Genomic DNA, 27,705 nt, shown 5'->3' with positions numbered 1-27,705 from the left:
TTGAGCTGGAAAAACCCAGCAACTTTGCTGTTCTTGACACAAACCGATGAGCCTGGAACCTACTACCATACCCCGTTCAAAGACACTTAAATATGTTGTCTTCCCCATTCACCCTCTGAATGGCACACATGCACAATCCATGTCTCATGTCTCAAGGCTTAAAATTCCTTATTTAACCTGACTCCCCCCTTCATCTACACTGATTAAAGTGGATTTAACTAGTGACATTAATAAAGGATCATAGCTTTAGCCTGGATTCACCTGGTCAGTCTAAGTCATGGAAGGAGCAGGTGTTCTTAATGTTTTGTAGACTCAGTGTAAAGCACCACAGATAATCAAGTGCTATTTACATGTGATGCATTTGCTCTATTGTTTACAGTATGATTTGTATTGTATAGAGCGTGACTTTAAGGTAAAAGTACCGTCACATCTAGATAAAAACGAATGTGAAAATAAACAGATCAAATCTGTATTAACACACTACCTATTCATAGATGTATTTATTCATCATCTACATATTCATATTAAGCTTCTACGTCTGTGTACAGGAGCGTATTATTTGTAAGACGTAAGAGAAAATATATCAGCTTATTGATGAATTATTATGACGTTCTTTCCAATACAAAAGTGTAGTAACTGTTGTTTCCAAACTGCGTTACCCACTCCAGTCAGCAGATGGCGATATGCGTATTTCAGGTGATGCTTCTTGCGTGACGTATAATGGACTGGACGGGACGCTTCTTCAGGAACAACAACACGGCTACTCTTTCAACCACCTCGATAGCTCGCTAGCCAACATAAAACTGAAAGAGTGACGCGTTACACCGTGTTTGTGTACATTAGCTAATCTCAGTGTTTTAAACACATTTCTGTTGATTTATCAACTGATGACCTTTAGCCTAATTTGCTTGTTCAATTTGCAAACTTGTTTAAGATTGATACTGAGCCTAGCACTAGGCTAGTCGCTATTGCTAACTAACTAGCTAACATCCCCGACCATGAGCTCACTAAACTACTCCTCCCCTGCTAAAGAAGAGGGGGTCTGCTGTATGGAGAAAGAAGCTCTGGGACTGAACAATGTCGTGGAAGATGAGGGTGTTACAGTGAAAGAAGAGGAGGCTGTTATAGTGAAAGAAGAGGAGGCTGTTATAGTGAAAGAAGAGGAGGCTGTTATAGTGAAAGAAGAGGAGGCTGTTATAGTGAAAGAAGAGGAGGCTGTTACAGTGAAAGAAGAGGAGGCTGTTACAGTGAAAGAAGAGGAGGCTGTTACAGTGAAAGAAGAGGAGGCTGTTACAGTGAAAGAAGATGAGGCTGTTACAGTGAAAGCAGAGGAGGCTGTTACAGTGAAAGAAGAGGAGGCTGTTATAGTGAAAGAAGAGGAGGCTGTTATAGTGAAAGAAGAGGAGGCTGTTACAGTGAAAGAAGAGGAGGCTGTTATAGTGGAAGAAGAGGAGGCTGTTATAGTGGAAGAAGAGGAGGCTGTTACAGTGAAAGAAGAGATAGCATCCTCTTCCTCTCTAAAAGTTTCTATCTCAATAAAGGTGAAGGAGGAAGACGTTTTGGGAGTGAAAGAGGAGGAGACAGAATATCAGATTAATACCAGTGAGTACTGTCTTAAATAGGGGCACAAACTGTTGTTGAACTAATGTGTGGTTTTAAAGGGGCATTCTACTGAAGTTCTACACTTGAATATGTTGTTCTGTACTGTAGGAATTGTTTCAGGGGCCATCTGCTGTTGGTACATATATTTTTGGGACTTTTAAATGAGATTAATCGAATTCTCCATGTGGTCGACATTAAAGTGCACCTCATCTAATATAGCAGGCTTTTCAAATTCAATATTGTTGCATATTTTGTACATTAAATATCAAAGGGACACAAAAGGCACCCATTTCGTGAAACTACCCTTTCACATTTGCAACACAAACATTATTTTATAAAATCATGATGAAGTGGCCATTTTAGGCCCTTTTTAGACATATTCATGCCTCTTGTAAGACTCTGTGATTGCAATAGAAGATCATAAGTTTACAATCGGTTTGATGTTCTCGTTAACACAGGAGAGAGACATGACTATTGTTAGTTGACAGGAAGATGGACTGGTATCTGTTACCAGGACAACCAGCAGAGTTCTGTTAGTTGACAGGAATATAGACTGGTGGATATGGATGTTATGAATATCATAACACTGAAAAAGGATACTGCCAATTAAAAGAGAGAAACCAATAGACCATATAAAACCTTGATGAAAGTTAGCTTTAGAGAGAAAGTTCTAAGATGATCCAATGTAAGGTGCTCGTTTTTCAAAAACATTTTCTCAAAATATTATGGATGTTACATTGCCTGTCCCAGTCAACCCCCCTATCTTTACAAGACTGTAGAACAGGAAAACTAAACTCCAGACACTGGTCATTAATTAACTAATACTGGAGGAAAGCTGTGATCAGGCTGCCCACTCAAGAGAAAGCTTCAAACTGTAACCAGTGCCGTCAACCTTGTTCAGGTTATCAATCAACCTACCAGGGTAGTTACAAACAGTACAGAAATGTAATCATCAACATGTTTTGATCATATCTTTACTAATGCTGCAGAAATGTGTTTTAAAGCAGTATCCAGATCCATCAGATGTAGTGATCACAACATAGTAGCCATGTCTAGGAAAACCACAGTTCCAAAGGCTGGGCCTAATATTGTGTAAAAGAGGTCATACAATCTTTTGTAGTGATTCCTATGTTGTCGATGTAAATAATATTTTTTTATGAAACAAAGATAAATGACATGAAGAATGATTGTAAAAATCTTTGGAGCACCTTCAATTCATTTTTGGTTAAAAAAAAATCAACAATGACATGTCACCGGTGTTTGATTTCTATTTTACCTTTATTTAACTAGGAAAGTCAGTTAAGAGCAAATTCTTATTTTCAATGACGGCCTAGGAACAGTGGGTTAACTGCCTTGTTCAGGGGCAGAACAACAGAGTTTTACCTTGTCAGCTCGAGGATTCGATCCAGCAACCTTTTGGTTACTGGCCTAAAGCTCTAACCACTAGGCTACCTGCCGCCCCAGAGCTACCTGTCTAACAGAACACAGAGAGTGTTCTTTAATGGAAGCCTGTACAACAAAATCAAGGTAGAATCAGGAATTCCCCAGGGCAGCTGTTTGGCACCTGCTTGTTTCAATCTTTACCAACAACATGCCAACGACATTTGAGTAAAGCCAGTGTGTCTGTATGCGGATGACTCAACACTGTACACGTTAGCTACCACAGCAACTGAAATGACAGCAACACTTAACATAGAGCTAAAGTTAGTTTCAGAATGGGTGTCAAGGAATAAATTAGTCCTAAATATTTCAGATAACCTTAAATTACATGGCCTACTATGCTAATTCTGTAGCGGTATTGTTAGAGGGGGGTAAAGATAAAGATTTTGTTGGGGCGCCAGGCAGGTATTAACCCTAGTTATTAAAGTTAGTTATTACCTATTATAACATTATTATTATTATTATTATTAAATATTATGGAAACCGAAAGGATAAGAGTAGAATAGATAGAGTAGCGCTTCCAGACACATTCTAAACATGATGGAGTCTTAAAGGAGGACTGTAGCATCTAATGATGAAACATTATGGAGTCTTAAAGGAGGACTGTAGCATCAAATGATGAAACATTATGGAGTCTTAAAGGAGGACTGTAGCATGGTGTCTTAAAGGAGAACTGTAGCATCATGAGGTAGTCACCTGGAATGCATTTCAATTAACATGTGCCTTTTTAGAAGTTAAGTTATGGAATTTCTTTCCTTAATTGGGATAGGGGGCAGTATTTTCACGTCCGGATGAAAAGCATGCCCAAAGTAAACTGCCTGCTACTCAGGCCCAGAAGCTAGGATATGCATATAATTGGTAGATTTGGATAGAAAACACTCTAAAGTTTCTAAAACTGTTAAAATAATGTCTGTGAGTATAACATAACTTATTTGGCAGGCAAAACCAAGAGGACAAACCATCCAGGAGGATTATTTTGTTGTTGAGGTGACTCTGTTTTCAATTGTTTTTCTATGGGAACATAGATTTCTGTGGTACTTTGTTGCAGTTCCTATTGCTTCCACTAGATGTCAACAGTCTTTAGAAATTGGTTGATGTTTTTCTTTAGAGAAATGAAGAAGTACGGCTATTCAGAACGAGGGTCCAGCCTAGTGCTCTCTAATGTTTTGATGCGCGCTCCAGGTCCCGCGCCTCACGTTGTTTTTATCCGGTATTGAACACAGTTTATCCCGTCTTAAATTTGATTGATTATTTACGTTTTAAAATACCTAAAGTTGGATTAGGAAAGTTGTTTGAAATGTTTGGACAGAGTTTACAGGTAACTTATTAGATATTTTGTAGTCATGCTGGGCGAGTTGGAACCGGTGTTTTTCTGAATCAAATGCTCCAAATAAATGGAGATTTTGGAGATATAACGACAGAATTAATTGAACAAAAGGACCATTTGTGATGTTTATGGGACATATTGGAGTACCAACAGAAGAAGCTCGTCAAAGATAAGGCACGAATTATATCGTTATTTCTGAGTTTTGTGTCGCGCCTGGCGGGTTGAAATATGATTGTCATGTGTTTGTTTGATGGGGTGCTGTCCTCAGATAATCGCATGGTTTGCTTTTGCCATAAAGCCTTTTTGAAATCTGACACGATGGGTAGATTAACAAGAAGTTAAACTTTAATTTGGTGTATTGCACTTGTGAATGCATGAAAGTTAAATATTTCTAATAAAAATATATATATTTCGCGCTCTGCAATTTCCCTGGATGTTGTCAAAACATTCCGCTAGCGGAACCCCTAGCCATAACAGGTTTTAATGTGTTTGAGCCAATCAGTTGTGTTGTGACAAGGTAGGGGTGGTATACAGAAGATAGCCCTGTTGGGTAAAAGACGAAGTCCATATTATGTCAAGAACGGCTCAAATAAGCAAAGAGAGACAACAGTCCATCATTACTTTAAGGACCACCACAGGAATGGAAGGCCCAGAGTTACTTCTGATGCATAAGTTCATTAGAGTTACCAGCCTTAGAAATTGCAGCCCAAATAAATGCTTCACAGAGTTCAAGCAACAGACACATCTCAACATCATCAGTTCAGAGGAGACTGTGTGAATCAGGCCTTCATGGTCGAATTGCTGCAAAGAAACCACTACTAAAGGACACCAATAAGAAGAAGAGACTTGCTTGGGCCAAGAAACACGAGCCATGGACATTAGACCGGTGGATATCTGTCCTTGGGTCTGATGAGTCCAAATTGGACATTTTTGGTTCCGAGCGTCATGTCTTTGTGAGATGTGAGGGAGGTGAACGGATGATCTCCGCATGTGTGGTTCCCACCGTGAAGCATGGAGGAGGAGATGTGATGGTGTGCGGGTGCTTTGCTGTTGACAATGTCAGTGATTTATTTAGAATTCAAGTCACACTTAACCAGCATGGCTACCACAGCATTCTGCAGCGATATGCCATCCCATCTGGTTTGGGCTTAGTCCTACTATCATTTGTTTTTAAACAGGACAATGACCAACACACCTCCAGGCTGTGTAAGAGCTATTTGACCAAGAAGGAGAGTGATGGAGTGCTGCATCAGATGACCTGGCCTACTCAATCCCCCGACCTCAACCAAATTGAGATGGTTTAGGATGAGTTGGATCGCAGAGTGAAGGGAAAGCAGCCAACAAGTTCTCAGCATATTTGGGAACTCCTACAAGTCTGTTGTTGGAAAAGCATTCCAGGTGAAGCTGGTTGAGAGAATGCCAAGAGTGTGCAAAGCTGTCATCAATGCAAAGTGTGGCTACTTTGAAGAATCTAATATATATTTTGATTTGTTTAACACTTGTGGTTACTACATGATTCCGTTTGTGTTTTTTAATAGTTTTGATGTCTTCACTATTATTCTACAATGTAGAAAATAGTAAAAATTAACCTGTTATGGCTGCAGGGGGCGTATTGGAAAAACTGGAAAATATGTGCCAATTTTCAAACGGCCTCTTAATCAATTTTTGCTCTTACAATATGCATATTATTAATACTATTGGATAGAAAACAGTCTCTAGTTTCTAAAACCGTTTTAATTTTTTCTCTGAGTGGAACAGAAGTCATTTGGCAGCACTTTCCCTGACCAGGAAGTAGAATGTCAGAAATCTCTGCTCTCTTCAACGTTATGCCTATACATGGTCATTTGACGTAGGACCCTACGGACACTTCAGACGCCTTCCTCTGGGTGTCAAGAGGGTGTGAGAGAAGGAATTTTGTGTTCATCTTGTTTAGAGGTTGAATAATAGCTATTTCTTTGGCGTGACCGACCAATTCCGGAAGTCTGAAACGCGCGACTTGGGAGTGACATTGGGTTGTGTTTTGCTGCCGTTTTGGACGGGAACAATCTCCGGCTCGGTTTTTAGTTGATAAATGAGACCATATCATAGTAATGTATGTTTTTTCAATATAGTTTAATCAGATTATTTGAATTTTTTTCGGGAGTTTTGCCGTGTTCCGTTCTCTGAATTTATTTATGTTGGACAGATCCGTGCCAGTGGACCGGTACCCATGCTAAATTAAGGTGGAAAGTTGCCATTATGAATCCAAACAACGACTCATCTGGACAAAGGACACATTGATCAACATTCTGATGAAAGATCAGCAAAAGTAAGACCCAATTTATAATGTTATTTCATATATCTGTCGTGCATGTCAACTGGTCGTGCGCGCCCAAGTGTGTCTGGCTAATGTGGCTATGCTAATATAGCGCTACATTTTGTTTTCGCTGTAAAACATTTAATAAATCGGAAATATTGTCTGGAATCACAAGAATCCTGTTTTTCAATTGCTGCACAGTATGTATTTCTCAGATATGTTTTATGAGGAGTAATTAGGTATTTGATGTTGGTGTCTGTAAATGTTATGGCTGCTTTCGGTGCAATTTCTGATTGTAGCTGAAATGTAATTTATGATTTATACCATAAATATGCACATTTTTCAAAAAAAACATATGCTATACAATAAATATGTTATCAGACTGTCATCTTATGAAGTTGTTTCTTGGTTAGTGGCTATATATATCTTTATTTGGTCGAATTAGTGATAGCTGGTGATGGAGGTAAAAACTGATGGTGTTAGAAAGTGGTGTCTTTTGCTAACGTGGTTAGCTAATAGATTTACATATTTTGTCTTCCCTGTAAAACATTTTAAAAATCGGACATGTTGGCTTGATTCACAAGATGTCTACCTTTCATATGCTGTATTGGACTTGTTAATGTGTGAAAGTTAAATATTTTTAAAAAATAGCTTTTGAATTGCGCGCCCTGCACTTGAGCTGGATGTTGTCATAAGTGTACCGGTGTCGGGCTGCACCCCAAACAGGTTAAGAAAAACGCTTGAATGAGTAGGTGAGTCTGCCAATTGCACGCTCCCTCTGAGACATCTGTGGCATTGTTGTGTGACAGAACTGCACATTTTAGAGTGGCCTTTTATTATCCCCAGCACAAGGTGTACCTGTGTAATAATCAAGCTGTTCAATCAGCTTCTTGATATGCCACACCTGTCAGGTGGATTGATTATCTTGGCAAAGAATAAATGTTCACTAACTGGGATGTTAAAAATTCTGCAATCTTTTTTTTCAGCTCACGAAACATCCAACACTTGTTGTGTTTATATTTTTGTTCATTGTAGTAACTATCAGTTTTAGGAACATTTACCCAAATATTTCACCTTATTTTTTTACTTTACCCAAAATATGACATCAGCGATACTCAAAATTTTGAAAATCTGTGAACGTATAAATAAGAAATTGGGCAATTCAAACAGCATGTGTCGAACCCTTTCCACAACGGGGAGATTTTACTGATGTGCTTTGTGTCTTCGACGTAAAAACAAGTTTTGGACTTCCACTTAAAATTACTTATTTACTTATTTTATGTTTAAGGAAGTGTGTAGGTCGCATTCTGTATCATACAGCTATGGAAGTTATATATTTAGAACCACCTGCTCAATTGGAATCTAGTGACGTCTGTGTCTTCAGTGTCCTAGAACTGTTTAGTTTTTTGTGTTCTGACTTGTAAAACAGAATTAATAAAATGAGTAATGTAAACATATTATCAGTAATTACCAGGAAGCTCTACAACATTTGTTTTAAAATCACACCAAGATTGTTAAAACTGGCCTCAGGTTATTGAGGGATCTGATTAGGATTTACCCTCGTAGCAAGGCCGTTTTATCATGTGGAGGTTTCATTCGGGTCTCTATTTTTTTTTAAAACACTGTCTTTGGCAGGAGAAAGAACAGACTCAGAGGAACCAGAGCCAGGGAGGTCCAAACCAGCAAGACGACACCAGTGTTCCAACTGTGGAAAGTGTTTTAACCAGTTTGGGGACCTGAAACGACATGAGAGAATACACACCGGGGAGAAGCCTTACCATTGCTCCCAGCGTGGAAAGAGTTTCCAAAGGAAAGGACACCTAAACCAACACGAGAAAATACACACAAGGGAGAAGCCTTTTCACTGCTCCCAGTGTGGAAAGTGTTTTTGCCAGTTAGGGGACCTAAAACGACATGAGAGAATACACACAGGGGAGAAGCCTTATCACTGCTCCCAGTGTGGAAAGTGTTTTAACCAGTTAGGGGAACTAAAACGACATGAGAGAATACACACAGGGGAGAAACCTTACCAATGCTCACAGTGTGGAAAGAGTTTTAACCAGAAAAGCTACCTGAAAATACATGAGAGAACACACACGGGAGAATCCTTACCACTGCTCACAGTGTGGAAAGAGTTTTAACCTGTCAGGGGACCTGAAACGACATGAGCAAATACACACAGTGGAGAAGCCTTACCACTGCTCCCAGTGTAGAAAGGTTTTGCAAGCCTGAAAGAACACATGAGACAGCACACAGAGGAGAAGGCTTACAAAAGCTCAGACTGTGGGAAAACATATTACTCATCACAGTCACTTAAAGGTCATTAGAGAATCCACACAGGAGAGAGAAATTACTTCTCTTAGCGTGTATATTGATATTTCACGTCACATTGACTTTAAATTCATCAGAGAACATACACAGTGCTCCCATTGTCTTATATTGTTGACTGCTAATGATTACCTTTTTTTACCATATTGAATTGTACAAAGTATACTTAAACATATATTTGTATGTTTTTATTAGAAAACATGAATTGAATATGGAGTTGGTCAGTTTGAATATAGAGTAGGTCAGATTCCTTCTGTTTTAAATGGTCCTTTTTTTAACTCTGACACTGTGTGTGTGTTTATCTGGGTGTCATTCCTACAGCACTACAGATAATCAAGTGATATTTGGATGTGATGCATTTGTTCCGTCGTTTACATTTGCAATGTTGGCCCACTGATGATTTAATGAAATGAAAATGTTCACAGACTCTGTAATGCAAAATGTTAATTGTATGTGTCCACATATCTGAGTATGTGACTTGTGGTGGATGAATCAGAATTAGTTGGGTAACATAGATAATTAAGATGTCTTATCTGCATAATATCCTGATGTGATATACTTGTTATTAGAATGTATCCCTTCGGACTCTGGTGTTGGCAGTTGCACTTCTTCCCTCAGCTGGGGCTCAGTCACCTGGGGCCCAGAGAGGGGAGAGGTCAGGCTTGTCTTTCACATGTCCCTGGTGCTATGCAGAATATCAGGAAGGGAAGAGGACAGGAGGGAACATTGTCTTCATATGTGAATGTATCTGTTAAACTATGTGAAGGGATGGTGTGATTAATGGGGAACCAATTACTGGTTTCCACAATGTCTGTGCGCAAGTCACTCCCTCCTTTGGCATTGGGAGAGGTGTATGGCAGTGTCTGGAACCACTGTATGTCCTCTCTGATGTTGCACTTATCCTGGGATAGTGTATGACCTAGAGGCTCACTCCCCTCAGTGAGCTTGTCCAGGAGTGGGGTCAAGAAGGGGTTTTACTTGAGATGGGAGTATCTAGAGTTGACAATTGAGTTATGCCATTGGATGAGTTGGTGTTTTTGTGCTATGAAGTACCAGGAAAGAGATTAGAACCTCGTCTTAGGGACCAAACTGAATGATAAATTATAGCGAACGCTATCTGGCTACAGGATACTCCTTTCTCATTATAAAGTCTCACTTTGTAAACTGTTCCTAATATCTGTGGTTTATGTCGACTAGGGGGTGGATCTTTGCTATAAAAGATCTCAGTAGCCATTGTGTTGCCACTCTCAACGGTTCATTAGAAATAGTGAATTGTTGAAAGTCATTGCAAAGATCTTATTATTAAAGATGTAGTTTAAGTATAACTCTGATTGGTGTGTGAACTTTGTCTCTCCTCATTTGGTAATACAGAAATTAACCACCACAGACTAACCTTGTGAAACTGACCTATTATAATCTCCTGTTCCTGGGAGTATCATCCTGCGTTGCAAACCAGCTGCACCTGCGTCCTTGTATGAATAAAGTCCCTCCCAGGAACAGGAAACTATAAAGATATGTGCTCATCACCCAATGCTTCAGGAATTCAGACTGTCTACACTGCGCTGTGTAAGTGTTTTTCTCTCTGAGCTCAGAAATAAAGAATCTTGGTTTGACTTGGACACCAGCAGATCCTTATTTTATAATATCCACCTCAACTCTCCCACGGATTGCTGTTTATCATTGTCTCAATGACGAGTTCTTTGTTTTCTTTTGCTGGGGTCATTTACAAACCTCCCACTGGTTGAATAAACTTTGTTTCCACGTCATTTCAACAAAACAAATCCATGTGATGATGTTTGATTAATGTGGAAAACTGATTGGATTTTGAAAAAGCCATGAACATCAGGTATTTAAAATTTTTCACGAACTGGCAACCTAAATCCAATGGCAGGTGACATTTTGTGTTGATTTCATGTTGAATTCACTTTAGTTGACGAATCAAAGAAATGTAAATAGAAACTAGATGTTGAACTGACGTCTGTGCCCAGTGGGCTGGTTTGAATACGTGGCAGGTGTTGGATCAATATACACCTTAGTAGCTAAATCCATGCAATTTGCGCCAGATTTCCATGTGAATATTCTAAAATCTGCAGAAAACGGTATACACATTTTCCCATCAGAAATGTTTGCCTCAAACAGACTTATTGTGGATAAAAGGCTTTGCGTTATGACGTAGTGCACAAGAAGAATAACGTTTGCTGTTAAATTCCCATGTACCGAATGAAAAATACAAGTTAAATTGGTTTCCATCACATTTTCAACTCCCCTGATGGTTTTAAAACTTGTGTAAAATAGAAAACGTGCTCTTGTCCCGTGCACTGTAGTCAGCAGCTCACATATACAGTGCTGGTAGGCTACCTACATGATGAGATTATTATGGATGAGAGAGATATTATTTTATTTGTCAAATGGCAGCCAAGCATCAATCATCATGTCACCAGAATAAGACCCTCAAAATGTATTGGAAAGGAGCATCAAGCTCATCACATGCAGTTTCACCACCCTGTGAAGTTCATAACTTATTTTGTCTGTAGCCTAATAAACTGCATGGTTTCCCAAGTCGTAGAAGGAGGACCACACAACATATCATCACGTGACTCCAAGTTAAAACAGATGTAATGCTTAGTATATAAATATTTGTGGATAAATGAGTTTCCACCGCCATTTCTTGGTCATACATTTTTACTGACACAAAAAGACCCCACCATGTCAAACAAACTAACAAATTGTCTATCTGCATTAATAAAAGTGTACAGGTATATCCTGTTTCCGTCAGCCCGGTCATTACTTTTGAAATGGTTGGATCAATATCCACCTTCATGATATGGATGAAGCCTGATTTGGAAAGTCTGAGTAGTTCTATCTGATGTCATAATACACCCCTCTGATAATCAAGTGATATTTAGAATGTCTGAGTAGTTCTATCTGATGTCATAATACACTCTGATAGTGATCCATTTGCTCCATTGTTTCCATGTCAGTTGGTTTCCCACTCTGATGATTTATATCTGACAGAGGGGCTTTAAAGGAATAGTATGGTGACATCTTAATGTGGCTTGAAATAAATAGTATGGTCACATTTACAGGTTGTGGCTCAGTATTCTTAGTATGATGTGAAAAAAGAACAATCAACTATTTATTGATAATGTATATTCCTATTCAGCTTCTACATCTGCATAGAGGCAAACAGTATCTTAAAGTTGATTAAATATATATATATAAATTGTACACTTCTATTTTCACAATTTGAATTATTATTCATCAAAAACTATACCAACAATACACTGCAGCTTTGACGTCAAGAAGAGATTGGGCTGATGGGTGTTGGTGCTACTATACAGGTAAGGCTGTCCAATATGAATGTTCAATACACACAATAGGTTGATCAGTAGCCAGTTAGCTAGCTGCTACAGTCCAATATGAATGTTCAATACACACAATAGGTTGATCGGTAGCCAGATAGCTAGCTGCTTCAGTCCAATATCAATGTTCAATACACACAATATGTTGATCGGTAGCCAGATAGCTAGCTGCTTCAGTCCAATATGAATGTTCAATACACACAATAGGTTGATCAGTAGCCAGTTAGCTAGCTGCTACAGTCCAATATGAATGTTCAATACACACAATAGGTTGACTGTTGACCAATATGAATGTTCATAATGAGGGAAAAATAAAGGTGGGCTCTCCTGTCAACATGGGGCTCCTGCTGCAGGTAGTCTAGCGGTTACTAGTGTTGGGCCAGTAACCGAAAGATCTCTGGTTTGAATCCCAAAGACAACTAGGTGAAAAATCTGTCAATTTGCCCTTGAGGACACCAGCAGCAGGATCCTCATGTTTCTCCCATTCTTCTCTGCAGATCCTCTCAAACTCTGTCAGGTTGGATGGGGAGTGTCACTACAAAGCTATTTTCAGGTCTCTCCGGAGATGTTAAATCGGGTTCAAATCCGGGCTCTGGCTGGGCCCCTCAAGGACATTCAGAGATATCTCCCAAAGCCACTCCTGCATTGTCTTGGCTTTGTGCGTAGGGTCGTTGTCCTATTGGAAGGTTAACCTTTGCCCCAGTCTGAGGTCCTGAGTGCTCTGGAGCAAGTTTTCTAAAATTATCTCTCTGTATTTTGCTCCGTTCATCTTTCCCTCGATCCTGACGAGTCTCCCAGTCCCTGCCGCTGAAAAACATCCCCACAGCATGATGCTGCCAAACCCATGCTTCACCGTAGGAATGGTGCCAGGTTTCCTCCCTTGGCATTCATCAGACCAGAGAATTTTGTTACTCATGTTCTGATAGTCCTTAGGTGCCTTTTGGCAAACTCCAAGCTGGCTTTCATGTGCCTTTTACTGAGGAGTGGCTTCCGTCTGGCAACTCTACCATAACGTCCTGCTTGGTGGAGTGATGCAGAGATGGTTGTCCTTCTGGAAGGTTCTCCCATCTCCACAGAGGAGCTCTGTCAGAGTGACCATTGGGTTCTTGGTCACCTCCCTGACCAAGGCCCTTCTCCCCCGATTGTTCAGTTTGGCCGGGCAGCCAGCAGTAGGAAGGGTTTTGGTGGTTTCAAACTTCTTCCTTTTAAGACGATGGGGACCTTCAATGCTGCAGAAATGTTTTGGTACACTTCCCCAGATCTGTGCCGTGACACAATCCTGTCTCGAAAGGAGTATATCACATCAAATACAGGCTACTTAAAGTTCATGAGAGAACACACATATGCTCGTACTCTTGTCTCATTTTTACAAAAATAGAATTGTGCTTTTGGTCATGCAATATTTTCTTTATATATATATACACTGATCATACCAAACATTTGGAGCGACATAAACGTCCTAATATGGACTAGGAACCTCTTTCTTTTCCCTCAGAAGAGCCTCAATGAACTCTTCAAAGTGTCCAACGCCTTCCACAGGGATGCCGACTCCATGTTGACTCCAATGCTTCCCACAATTGTGTCATGTTGGCTGGATGTCCTTTGGGTGCAGTGGAGGCTGCTCAGAGAAGGATGGTCTTCCCCTTCCTCCTCTGAGAAGCCTCCACTGCACCCAAAGGACATCGAGCCAACTTTACATAATTGTGGGAAGTGAGTTTCAGAAGAAAATAAATTGGTAAAACATTCAAATAAAATCATTTTTGGATAAAACTATACTAAATATAATCACATCACCAAATAATTGAATAAAACATACTATTTTGCATCCTCCTCTGGGTCATTGACTTCAATACAAACCTAGGAGGCTCATGGTTCTCAAGGCTTCCATAGACTTAAACAGTAATTATGACAACTTCCGGAGGACATCCTCCAACCTATCAGAGCTCTTTCAGCATGAACCTTCTCCGCTGTGCAATGTGGTTTTCCGAGCTGGTCATGGGTGCACCTCAACCCCGCTCAAGGTACTAAACGATATCATAACCGTCATCGAGAAGAGACAATACTGTGCAGCCGTATTCATGGGTTGGCACCCCCCATTGGGATGTGCCATGGCGAAGATCTTTGTGGGCTATACTCGGCCTTGTCTCAGGATGGTAAGTTGGTGGTTGAAGATATCCCTCTAGTGGTGTGGGGGCTGTGCTTTGGCAAAGTGGGTGGGGTTATATCCTTCCTGTTTGGCCCTGTCCGGGGTTATCATCGGATGGGGCCACAGTGTCTCCTGACCCATACTGTCTCAGCCTTCAGTATTTATGCTGCAGTAGTTTATGTGTCGGGGGGCTGGGGTCAGTCTGTTATATCTGGAGTATTTCTCCTGTCTTATCCGGTGTCCTGTGTGAATTTAAGTATGCTCTCTCTTTCTCTCTTTCTTTCTTTCTTTCTCTCTCTCGGAGGACCTGAGCCCTAGGACCATGCCTCAGGACTACCTGGCATGATGACTCCTTGCTGTCCCCAGTCCAGCTGGCCGTGCTGCTGCTCCAGTTTCAACTGTTCTGCCTGCGGCTATGGAACCCTGACCTGTTCACCGGAGATGCTACCTGTCCCAGACCTGCTGTTTTCAACTCTCTAGAGACGTTTCTTAAACAGACAAAAACGGGATAAACATACCTGAATTTGTCAAATAAAATCAAACTTTATTTGTCAAATGCGCCGAATACAACAAGTGTAGACCTTACAGTGAATTGCTTACTTACAAGCCCTTAACTAACAGTACAGTTCAAGAAGAGTTAAGAAAATGAGCAAATGACCAAAAGTAAAAAATAATAAAAAGTAACACAATAAAATAACAATAACAAGGCTATATACAGGGGGTACTGGTACCGAGTCAATGTGCGGGGGTACAGGTTAGTCGAGGTAATTTGTACATGTAGGTAGGGGTTAAGTGACATTTCATAGATAATAAACAGCAAGTAGCAGCAGTGTACAAAACAAATGGAGGTGGGGTCAATGTAAATAGTCCGGTTGGCCATTTGATTAATTGTTTAGCAGTCTTATGGCTTGGGGGTAGAAGCTGTTAAGAAGCCTTTTGGTTCTAGACTTGGTGCTCCGGTACCGCTTGACGTGTGGGAGCAGAGAAAACAGTCTATGACTTGGGTGACTGACAATTTTTGGGTTTGCATTACGGTCAGATGCCGAGCAGTTGCCATACCAGGCGGTGATGCAACCGGTCAGGATGTTCTCGATGGTGCAGCTGTAGAACTTTTTGAGGATCTGGGGACCCATGCCAAATCTTTTCAGTCTCCCGAGGTGTAAAACTTGTTGTCGTGCCCTCTTCACGACTGTCTTGGTGTGTTTGGACCATGATAATTAGTTAGTGATGTCTTCACGACTGTCTGTCCATGTGTTACTGTCTGTCACCTAAAAAACGTATCTCCACCTGTGTGCACCTACATTCTAAACTTTCATTCATAGGCTAGGTTGTAGCAATCTCATGATGGGTATAGGGAAAATTCTAGTATCATGTAGTAGCCGAAACCTATTGCTGTTACATTGAACAGGGTGAACGGAATATGAATGACAGTCATCCAATATGCTGTCATAGAAATAAGGCCAAGCTCATGAAAAAACAAATAGTTCTGCCTCATCTTAAACGGCACTGTTTGGGTGTTGGATGATTCTTGGTACACATGGGAAACCGTTGAGCTGGAAAACCCCAGCAGCGTTGCAGTTCTTGACACAAACCGGTGCCTGGGACCTACTACCATACCCTGTTCAAAGGCTCTTAACTATTTTGTCTTCCACATTCACCCTCTGAATGGCATACATACACAATCCATGTCTCATTTGTCTCAAGGCCTAAAATGCCTTACAGGATGATTTGTGTCTTAAAGAGCGTAGCTTTAAGGAAATAGTACCGTCACATCTAGATAAAAACGAATGTGAAAAATTAACAGAGCAAATGTTTATTAAAACACTACCTATTCATAGAAGTATGTATTCATCATTTACAATATATCAGCTCATTGTTAAATTATTATGACGTTTTTTTCCAATACAGAAAGTGTAGTAACTATTGTTTCCAAACTGCGTTACCCACTCCAGCCAGCAGATGGCGATATGCGTCTTTCAGGTGATGCTTCTTCCGTGACGTGTAATTTACTGGACCGGACACTTCTTCAGGAACAACAACACGGCTACTCTTTCTACCGCCTTGGTAGCTTGCTAGCCAACATAACACTGAAAGATTGACGCTTTAGACCATATTAATGTACATTAGCTAATCTCAGTGTTGTAAACACTTTTCTGTTGACGTATCAACTGGTTAACTTTAACCTATTTTGCTTGTTCAATTTGCAAAGTTGTTAAACATTGATACTGAGCCTAGCGCTAGGCTAGTCGCTAATTTTAACATCCCAGACCATGAGCTCACTAAACTACTCATCCCCCGTTAAAGAAGAGGTCTGCTGTATGCAGAAAGAAGCTCTGAGGCTGAACATTGTCGTGAAAGAAGAAGAGGATGTTATAGAGGAAACAGAGGAAGAACCTTTTAGAGAGGAAGAGGATGCTATCTCAGTAGAGGTGAAGAAGGAAGACGTCTTGGGAGTGAAAGAGGAGGAGACAGAATATCAGATTAACACCAGTGAGTACTGTCTTAAACAGAGTCACACACTATGCAGTTGTTGAACTAATGTGTGGTTTTAAAGGGCATTCTACTGAAGTTCTACACTTGAATATGTTGTTCAGTACTGTAGGAATTGTTAAAGGGTCAATCTGCCTTTGGTACATATATTTTGGGGTCTTTTAAATGAGATGTATTAAATTATCCATGTGGTCTACATTAAAAATGCATCTAATCTAGTATAACAGGCTTTTAAAATGCAATATTGGAGCATAATTTGTACTTAAAATATCAAAGGGATGCAACAGGCACCCATTTAGTGGAACGACCCTTTAACATTTGCATTTTAGGCTGTTTAGAGAGATTAATGCCTCTTGTAAGACCCTTTGTGATTGTAATAGACGGTCGTAAGTTCACTATCTGTTTGATGTTCTCATTCACACAGGAGAGAGACATGACTATTTTGGATCCTCTGGGGAGCATCAACAACATCCTGATGCTGACGAGGCAGAGAAGAGTCTCTCCAGATCAGAACACCAGATGGTACAGCTTGGTCTGGTCTAGCATACATCTTGCTCTATCAGGGTCTGGGCTGGGTTTCTGTAAAGCACTTCATGTCAACAGTGACATCAGCATCCATAATGATATGTGTCTGTGTCCCCTCTTTATGGTTACCAGGACAACGCTAGCCCTTCCTCCCTCCCGGAGTCCCCGTTTCGTGCCTCTCCCGGTAGCACCTTACTGCTGGGTATGAAGAGGTTGTCTGTGCTGCTGGTGGACTGCAGGAAAACAACGGGGCTGAGTGGAACTATGAGAGGAGGAGAAGAGAAGAAAGGATCAGATTTGACTCATCAAAGTAAGTGCTGTAGTTTAGTTTGAACAAATACAATAGATCTGCCCACTGGTATCTGTTACCAGGACAACCAGCAGAGTTCTGTTAGTTGACAGGAAGATAGACTGGTGGATATGGATGTTATGAATATCATAACACTGAAAAAGGATTCTGCCAATGAAAAGAGAGAAACCAATAGACCATATAAAACCTTGATGGAAGTTAGCTTTAGAGAGAAAGTTTCAAGATGATCTGATGTCAGGTGCATGTTTTACAAAAACATTTTTTCAAATCTTTATGGATGTTACATTGTCTGTCCCAGTCAACCCCCCCTTTCTTTACAAGACTCTAGAACACACAAACTAAACTCCAGACACTTCAATGTGGTCTGTATTGCTTCATTAACATCTGATCAACACAACTTGTTAAACATGGCCAATATATATTTTAAAACAAGCTCCTGTTTTTGTCTTGACTTCCGTCTCTGTGATGGACAAAGTTCATTTCATTTCCTACTTTAACAGGTCAAATAAAGCCTGAACTCCAACATATTGACCTTAAAGAACATGGTTCATTTGGAAATGACTAACTTTATTCATTTCATGTTTAACTGATGCCAGTGTGCTGCTAACAGTTGCAATTCCTCCACTCTCCCCATACCAGGCTCAAACCAGTGATCCTCTGCTTCTCAACACACGTGACCGCTCTCCTTGAGAATAAACTCAATTCAGAGTGCTAGAGCCACACACTCACTATAGCACAATAAGGGGTGTGTATTTAACAGATGGTGAGATCAGAAACAAATCAGTCAAATCAAATCAAATGTATTTATATAGCCCTTCGTACATCAGCTGATATCTCAAAGTGCTGTACAGAAACCCAGCCTAAAACCCCAAACAGCAAGCAATGCAGGTGTAGAAGCACGGTGGCTAGGAAAAACTCCCTAGAAAGGCCAAAACCTAGGAAGAAACCTAGAGAGGAACCAGGCTATGAGGGGTGGCCAGTCCTCTTCTGGCTGTGCCGGGTGGAGATTATAACAGAACAGGCCCTTTGTTTGCTCTGTTTCAGAGCTACTCTGCTTTCTGACGAAGGAAAACCTTTTCAACTATAAATGTATATTTGGCTGCCATTTAGGCTGCAACAACTATACAGTGGAACACCCCCTGATCTGTTGTTTTATGAAGGGTCACCTACGCCCAGTATCCAAACAGCTGGTCCCATCCTGGGATTTTTATGTTTTGCTTGAGGTTATTGCCGCTGTTGGAGCCACTGGAAAGAGTAGAAATTAGATTTATTTAAAACTGCTTTACTTTAGCCATTATATCCGTATAATGAGTTACACCCCCATACCTTCATGGGGTTCTATAGTAGCAAGGATCTGACTCCTCCGGAGGGCTTGATGGCTCAATCCACCAGAGGTATGGCTACAACATAGGCATGGTTCAAAGGCATCTCTGTTCAAGAGATCTGTAATGCAGCATGTTGTGGTGATGTACCTTCATGAGGTTCTACTGACTGGACATCACTACACATACGGTGAGTAGAGTGGGGACCTCTGAGGGATGATCCTGTCTAGACTTGGCATCAGAGAGTATATGAGCTCTGTAGTAGTTGACTATATCCCCAAAGTGAGAGACTAACGAGTCACTGAAATAGAACTGAAGGTTCCCTTACGGAACCCTGATTCTATGATATTCACCAGGTTACCTAACAGAACCCTGATTCTATGATATTCACCAGGTTACCTAACAGAACCCTGATTCTATGATATTCACCAGGTTACCTAACAGAACCCTGATTCTATGATATTCACCAGGTTACCTAACAGAACCCTGATTCTATGATATTCACCAGGTTACCTAACAGAACCCTGATTCTATGATATTCACCAGGTTACCTAACAGAACCCTGATTCTATGATATTCACCAGGTTACCTAACAGAACCCTGATTCTATGATATTCACCAGGTTACCTAACAGAACCCTGATTCTATGATATTCACCAGGGTACCTAACAGAACCCTGATTCTATGATATTCACCAGGTTACCTAACAGAACCCTGATTCTATGATATTCACCAGGTTACCTAACAGAACCCTGATTCTATGATATTCACCAGGTTACCTAACAGAACCCTGATTCTATGATATTCACCAGGTTACCTTTCACACATGGAAGACGGGAGCGACTATGTCCCTGATATAGGAAGTGGTCTGCTATTGGCCGTTGCTATCGGAGAGGACAGTGCCTCCTGAAAGTATTCAGACCCCTTGACTTTTTCCACATTTTGTTACATTACAGCCTTTTTCTAAAAACACAATACCAAACATTTTTGTTTGATAATTTTGCTAATTTATCAAAAAAGACAAAACTGAAATATTACATTTACTTAAGTATTCAGACCCTATACTCAGAACTCTGTTCAAGCAGCAGGTTCTGCTCTGGAGCAGGTTTTCATCAAAGATCTCTCTTAAAGGAGGACTGTAGCATCTAATGATGAAACATTATGGAGTCTTAAAGGAGGACTGGGATGGGAAAGGAAAGGGGATATCTAGTCAGTCACAACTGAATCCATTCACCCTAAATGTGTCTTCCGCATTGAACCCAACCCCTCTGAATCAGAGTGGCCTTAATCGACGTCCACGTTATCGGTGCCCGGGGAGCAGTTGTTGCAGGTTAACTGCCTTGCTCACGGCAGCTTTTTTCTACAATAGAGATAGTGACCTGCGTCATAAGTCTTTGTATGGTGGATAGGCTTTCAATGGAAAAACAGGCATTTCAAAATAAAAGCATTTCCTGGGTGGATTTTCCTCAGGTTTTCACCTGCCATTTCAGTTCTGTTATACTCAGACATTATTTTAACAGTTTTAGAAACTTCAGAGTGGTTTCTATCCAAATCTACTAATTTGCATATCCTAGCTTCTGGGCCTGAGTAGCAGGCAGATTACTTTGGGCACGCTTTTCATCCTAAATTCCGAATGCTGCCCCCTACCCTAGTGAGGTTAAAGGAGAAGTTTACCCAAAATCCAGAAACTCTGAAGTGATTCCATACATTGAAACTAGTCCAGTGGAGTTTTCTCTCTCCCTGTAGTGCTGTACTGAAACAGCTGCAAAACGTGACTTATGACATTGCTGGATGTGGGCCTCGCTCTGCTGCTTTGCCAGTTAATTTGTTATTTTATTACAACTATGGCCTTTGGCTTTCACCTGGAATTGTTTATTTATGTCTGAGAAAAACAACAACTTTTAAACCCATAAAATGTATATAAATATGATGATGTCATAGTGAATTCATGACATGTGACTGAACAAGCCTTTTCATACTTCATAACATGGCTATATACAGTGCCTTTGGAAAGTATTCAGACTCCTTGACTTTTCCATATTTTGTTACGTTACAGCCTGATTCAATCTACACACAAATACCCCTTAAACCTGTCTATGACATGCGTTCCGCTAGCGGAACCCCTCGACAACATTCCGCGGGAAATTCAAAAATATTTTTTAGAAATATGTAACTTTCACACATTAACAAGTCCAATACAGCAAATGAAAGATAAACATCTTGTTAATCTACCCATCGTGTCTGATTTCAAAAATGCTTTACAGCGAAAGCACAACATATGATTATGTTAGATCACCACCAAGTCAAAAAAACACAGACATTTTTCCAGCCAAAGACAGGAGTCACAAAAAGCAGAAATATAGATAAAATTAATCACTAACCTTTGATGATCTACATCAGATGACATTCATAGGACATAATGTTACACAATACATGTATGTTTTGTTCGATAATGTGCATATATATATCCAAAAATCTCAGTTTACATTGGCGCCATGTTCAGAAATGCCTCCAAAATATCCAGAGAAATTGCAGAGAGCCACATCAAATAACAGAAATACTCATCATAAACTTTGTTGAAAGATACATGTTTTACATAGAATTAAAGATACACTTGTTCTTAATGCAAACGCTGTGTCAGATTTCAAAAAAACTTTACGGAAAAAGCACACCATGCAATAATCTGAGACGGCGCTCAGAAAAAAAAATTCTCTGCCATGTTGGAGTCAACAGAAATCAGAAATTACACTATAAATATTCCCTTACCTTTGATGATCTTCATCAGAATGCACTCCCAGGAATCCTAGTTATCCAATAAATTGTTGTTTTGTTCGATAATGTCCATTATTTATGTCCAAGTAGCTACTTTTGTTAGCACGTTTAGTACACATATCCAAACGCTCGTGCAGGTCCAGGCGAACGTCGGACGAAAACTTCAAAAAGTTATATTACAGGCCGAAGAAACTTGTCAAACTAAGTATAGAATCAATCTTTAGGATGTTGTTATCATAAATATTCAATAACGTTCCAACCGGAGAATTCCTTTCTGTGTAGAGAAGCACATTGTCGCTATCATGTGAAATGCGCGTGACCAGGAAATGGCTCTCTACCAGTAACCTGACTCATTCCCCTCTTATTCAGCCCCACAACACAGTAGAAGCCCCATTCAAGTTTCTAAAGACGGATGACATCTAGTGGAAGCCGGAGAAAGTGCAAACAGATCCATATCCTACTGTGCATTCAATAGGGACTGAGTTGAAAATCGACCAACCTCAGATATCCCACTTCCTGGTTGGATTTTTCTCAGGATTTCACCTGCCATATGAGTTCTGTTATACTCACAGACATCATTCAAAAAGTTTTAGAAACGTCAGAGTGTTTTCTATCCAATAGTAATAATAATATGCATATATTAGCATCTGGGACAGAGTGGGAGGCAGTTCACTCTGGGTACGCTATTCATCCATAAGTGATAATGCTGCCTCCTATCCCAAGAAAGTTAACCACAAAGCAAAAACAGGTTTTTAGACATTTTTGCAAATGTAAAAAAATACATATCTTATTTACATAAGTATTCAAACCCTTTGCTATGAGACTCGGAATGGAGCATCCTGTTTCTACTGATCATCTTTGAGATGTTTCTACGACTTGATTGGAGTCCACCTGTGGTAAATTCAATTGATTGGACATGATTTGGAATGGACACACCTGTCTTTATAAGGTCCCACAGTTGACAGTGCATGTCAGAGCAAAAACCAAGCCCTGAGGTCGAAGGAATTGTCCTTGAGAGAGGATTGAGTGACAGCACAGATCGGGGGAAGTGTACCAAAACATTTCTGCTGCATTGAAGGTCCCAAAAAACACAAGGTCCTCAATCATTCTTAAAAGGAAGAAGTTTGGAACCACCAAGACTCTTCCAAAAGCTGGCTGCCTGGCCAAACTGAACAATCGGTGCAGAAGGGCCTTGGTTAGGGAGGTGACCAAGAACCCGATGGTCACTGACAGAGCTCCAGAGTTCCTCAGTGGAGATAGGAGAACCTTCCAGAAGGACAACCAACTCTGCAGCACTCCAACAATCAGGCCTTTATGGTAGAGTGGCCAGATGGAAGCCACTCCTCAGAATAAGGCACCTGACAGCCCACTTGGAGTTTGCCAAAAGGCACCTTAAGAACTCTCAGACCATGAGAAACAAGATTCTCTGGTCTGATGAAACGAAGATTGATCTCTTTGACCTGAATTCCAAGCGTCACGTCTGGAGGAAACCTGGCATCATCGCTACAGTGAAGCATGGTGATGGCAGCATCATGCTGTGGGGATGTTTTTCAGCAGCAGGGACTGGGATACTAGTCAGGATCGAGGGAAAGATGAACGGGGCAAGGTACAGAGAGATCCCTGATGAAAACCTGCTCCAAAGCACTCAGGACCTCAGACTGGGGCAAAGGTTCACCTTCCAACGGGACAACGACCCTAAGCCAACAGCCAAGACAACGCAGAAGTGGCTTCGGAACAAGTCTCTGAATGTCCTTGAGTGGCCCAACCAGAGCCCGGACTTGAACCTGATCGAACATCTCTGGAGAGACCTGAAAATAGCTGTGCAGCAATGCTCACCATCCATCCTGACAGAGCTTGAGAGGATTGCCAAGCTTGTAGGGTCATACCCAAGAAGCCTCAATGCTGCCAAAGGTGTTTCAACAAAGTACTTAGTAAAGGGTCTGAATGCTTGTGTAAATGTGAAATGTAAGTTTTTTAATACATTTGTAAAAATCAAAATCAAAATTCCTGTTTTTGCTTTGTCATTACGGGGTGTAATTTGTACATTTTAATGAGGTAAAAATACATTTTAATCAGTTTTAGATTATTAAAGTGGCTAGAGATTTAAACGGCTTGGAAAATTCCAGAAAATGATGTCATGGCTTTAGAAGCTTCTGATAGGCTAATTGACATCATTTGTGTCAATTGGAGGTGTACCTGTGGATGTATTTCAAGACCTACCTTCCAACTTGACACCAGGAGAAAATCAAAAGAAATCAGCCAAGTCTGGTTCATCCTTGGGAGCAATTTCCAAACGCCTGAAGGTACCACGTTTATCTGTACAAATAATAGTACGCAAGTATAAACACCATGGGACCACGCAGCTGTCATATTGCTCTGGAAGGAGAAGCGTTTTCAGTCTCCTAGAGATGAACGTACTTTGGTGCGAAAAGTGAAAATCATTCCCAGAACAACAGCAAAGGACCTTGTGAAGATGCTGGAGGAAACGGGTACAAAAGTATCTATATCCACAGTAAAACAAGTCCTATATCGACATAACCTGAAAGGCCGCTCCGCAAGGAACAAAACCGCCATAAAAAAGACAGACTACGGTTTGCAACTGCACATAGGGACCAAGATTGTACTTTTTGGAGAAAAGGACAACAAAGTCAAGGTATTGGAGTAGCCATCACAAAGCCCTGACCTCAATCCCATAGAAAATTTGTGGGCAGAACTGAAAAAGCATGTGCGAGCAAGGAGGCTTACAAACCTGACTCAGTTACACCAGCTCTGTCAGGAGGAATGGGCCAAAATTCACCTGAGTTGGGTGAGAACATTTCGTTGAGGTGATGTGACAAAGTCTCACTTCTCATGAGAACGTCGCTCACATAGATTATTGTCCCCCTAGAGGCTGCGTCTGGCATTACCTTGTGCAGAAAGATGTTGAACTCTGAGGGGGAGTTCACATACCCGAGCGGGCAACGATTGAACGTGAAGAGCTTGTTCGAGAAAGAGAAAGCCAACTTGTGTTGGTCACGAGGGTTGACAGTCATGGTCCAGAAACCGTTTGCCACGTCGACGGTGGAGAAGTTCTTGGCATTTGCCACCTTTGGCAACTCTTGGTTGAGCTGTGTCATTGGCCAACGAGACAACGGAACCAGTTTGTTGAGTTGTCTATAGTCAACGGTAAGACACCATTTACCGGTTGGTTTTAGAACAGATGTCAGAATCGACATCCAGCCTGAACGTTGATGTGTCGTCAAGTGGCAATATGGGGGTTACTGCGAATGCCTTTGACAGACAAGTAAACAGCGTACCTCCCTCGCCATCTAGGTCTAGGGAGGATGGAAGAGGCCCAATCATGGGAACAACCAGTTCAAAATCATGGAAGGAGTAATCGATCAATGTTCCTAGCTGAGTGTGCCGAGGAATGGAAATATCCGCTTGAGTCAGATTTTGTACCGGGGGTAAGTGGATCTAGTGGTCAGTTCCAACAGCGGGTTGCCATTGATAGTTAGCCCCAAGTCGAATAGTTGCGGAGAGGGTTGGAAGAACGCAGTGGTGCCTTCCACCCGGTATCCGGGCGCCAGGTTCAGTCTTACAGAAACCTCTGTGGTTCTTGCCGGAATCATCATGGCGGACTCAGTTATCACCTTGCAAGCTTCAGGAATAGTCTGCTCGGATGCCATTCACACCGGGTCGAAAGACAAGGCATGTTGGTTTGGCTGCGCCAAAGACCAAAGAACTTGGTGTATGGTATCGAGTTTAACACCCAATCTTACCAAAATGTTCGCTCCCACATAGACTGTGTGTGGGAGGTCTGCGACAACCAGTAGGCAGTGAGATACTTCCTTGGTTACAATGCGGATCGATAGCGCACACACCCCTATTGCGGTGAGCGTCGTCTGGGGAGTCGTTCCCAGTGGAAATCTAAACGTTTTCGGCACAATGGGATGGCAGTTAGCCATTTTCGAAATTTCGTTGAACATTTCCAAACTGATTGCAGATTTTTCTGACCAGGTTGCCAGTCTGGCATCCTCAACCATAGTGCCGTTTAGGCACACGCCCCCTATCAGAGGAGGTCGGTATGTGTCTGCTGGTGAATCACCCAAGCCACACAGGAAAACCTCATGTTCGGTTAAGTTCCGAGTTGAACTCACCTTGTCATTTGTCACCAATGGCGAACTCATGACCAAGTTCACCGGGTTTGTGGCAGATGCTGACGTCGAACCCACGCCGTTGCGCAATGTATGACAGGTAGCCTTGGAAGAATGCGGGGAAGTCAACGGAGTTGGCATACATATTTGTCACCAGATTTGGTTGGTTTTCCAATCCATTAGTGGTACCAAACGGTCAATTAAATCTATCCCAATAAGCATCCGTTCGATGTCGATGGTAATCGCTTTCGAAGTTGAGTTTAAGTAGGAGACACTTGGTTAGTGGCGAGGTAGCTTCGGTGAAACCCCTAAGCTTCGTGTCGCAACGTTCCGTTTTCAACCAACGGTTTGTTGGGTCCACTGCCCCTTTTAGTTCATCCAGCAAGGTTTCGGATATGAGTGAAATTGTCAAACCCGAATCTATGAGAGCGTGACAGGTCAAACAGTCCTTCAGGACTGTTCTAAGGTATGGCCTGTTCGAGTTGGGTTTTCTCATCATATCCCCAACATAATGGAGTGGGTTGGGAGTACCGAGCGGTTTGTAATCTGTGTCGATTTCCAAGACGGATAACTCACCTATGTGACCCAGTGGGTCCTCTATCGGAATGGGAGAGGAATCATCTGTTGCAAAGCTGCTTATCTAGAACGAGTGGTCCCTGGACAGGGATTGGAGTGGGGGCGGGGGAAATGGAAATGTTGACGTCCTCTCGAATTGCGTTAGTTTCGGCTGACTTGGTTCCCAACAATTTTACGCCTAGTTATGTTGTCCTCTTTCTCAAATTTCTTACGATGCAGTACATCTCTTATCAGAGTTTCTATATCATTTCGCTTAGGGTTTAGATCATTGTTGAACACTTTGTTGCGCTTGTTACTCTTGTGTCCTGACCCTTTGTGAGGGTTAGGCGCAGGGACATATCGGCCAAGTTGATCTCTACGGGACCTGTTCGATTGGGGACGTTCATCATAGCTATTGTTACTGCAGTGGTTGTCAGTGTGGTGGTTACTTGGTTGCCACCCCCTTTGATCGTCATCTTTTACCGCACCTGTCCCTAATGCTGCACCTTCTAATTGGAGTGATGGTTCCCGCCTAAGCTCGAAAGTCGAGGTGTCTGGGCTCTTAGCCCGGCTTGCTTTTGATGCTTCAAAAGCGGTGCTTACAAGCTCTCAGAGCGTCGAGATTGGCAACCCAATGTGGGCAGTAGGGCCCAAGTAGTTGATGAAGTAGATGTTTGACAGAAACAGTTGTTTGAATGGTAATAGGTCTTCCATTCCCGTTTCAGTGAGCATGCCAAAGTAAGCTGAACGAAGCAGGTGATAGTAGGTCTGTGGGTGTTCATTTTGAGCTTGTCTGATATTGTTAGCCAACGAGCTGTCGTGTTTGCGAGTCGCAGAACCACTGAATTCTATTTTCAAAACCGTGGCATGTTTAGCGTAGTCGTGCAGGATTTCGCCACAATTTCTCTGTATATAATGGCCCATAACTTTAACACTAGCAGAGATCCTGGAACTGATATACCCTTACAGTATATTATATTCAACAATATATACAAAAATCAACATTTATATTTTCAATATTCATGTAAGAAATGTTTGAATGAAATCCGAATACTACTCATATTACAGAGCAAGTGGTAAAGATTCATGACACC

The 27,705-nt window shown here is 41.3% G+C and overlaps 1 protein-coding gene and 1 long non-coding RNA gene across 2 annotated transcripts; both read left to right on the top strand.

Moving 5' to 3' along the window:
- Positions 1–763: 763 nt before the first annotated feature.
- On the top strand, positions 764–10,324 carry LOC129847455 (zinc finger protein 568-like). The gene is made up of 2 exons (XM_055915247.1): positions 764–1,602; positions 8,301–10,324. Exons 1-2 carry the CDS (start codon positions 999–1,001, stop codon positions 8,804–8,806), a joined length of 1,110 nt encoding a protein of 369 aa, XP_055771222.1. The 5' UTR covers positions 764–998; the 3' UTR covers positions 8,807–10,324.
- A 6,132-nt stretch (positions 10,325–16,456) lies between these two features.
- On the top strand, positions 16,457–27,694 carry LOC129847454 (uncharacterized). The gene is made up of 3 exons (XR_008758428.1): positions 16,457–16,991; positions 17,416–17,513; positions 17,649–27,694. It is a non-coding gene; the product is annotated as an uncharacterized LOC129847454 (long non-coding RNA).
- The last annotated feature ends 11 nt before the right edge of the window (positions 27,695–27,705 follow it).

Source organism: Salvelinus fontinalis, unplaced genomic scaffold, assembly GCF_029448725.1.
Source record: "Salvelinus fontinalis isolate EN_2023a unplaced genomic scaffold, ASM2944872v1 scaffold_0850, whole genome shotgun sequence".
In the NCBI taxonomy this organism is placed as follows: Eukaryota; Metazoa; Chordata; class Actinopteri; order Salmoniformes; family Salmonidae; genus Salvelinus; species Salvelinus fontinalis.
Note: the sequence above shows the minus strand (reverse complement) of the source record. Positions and strands in the feature narration are given on the sequence as shown.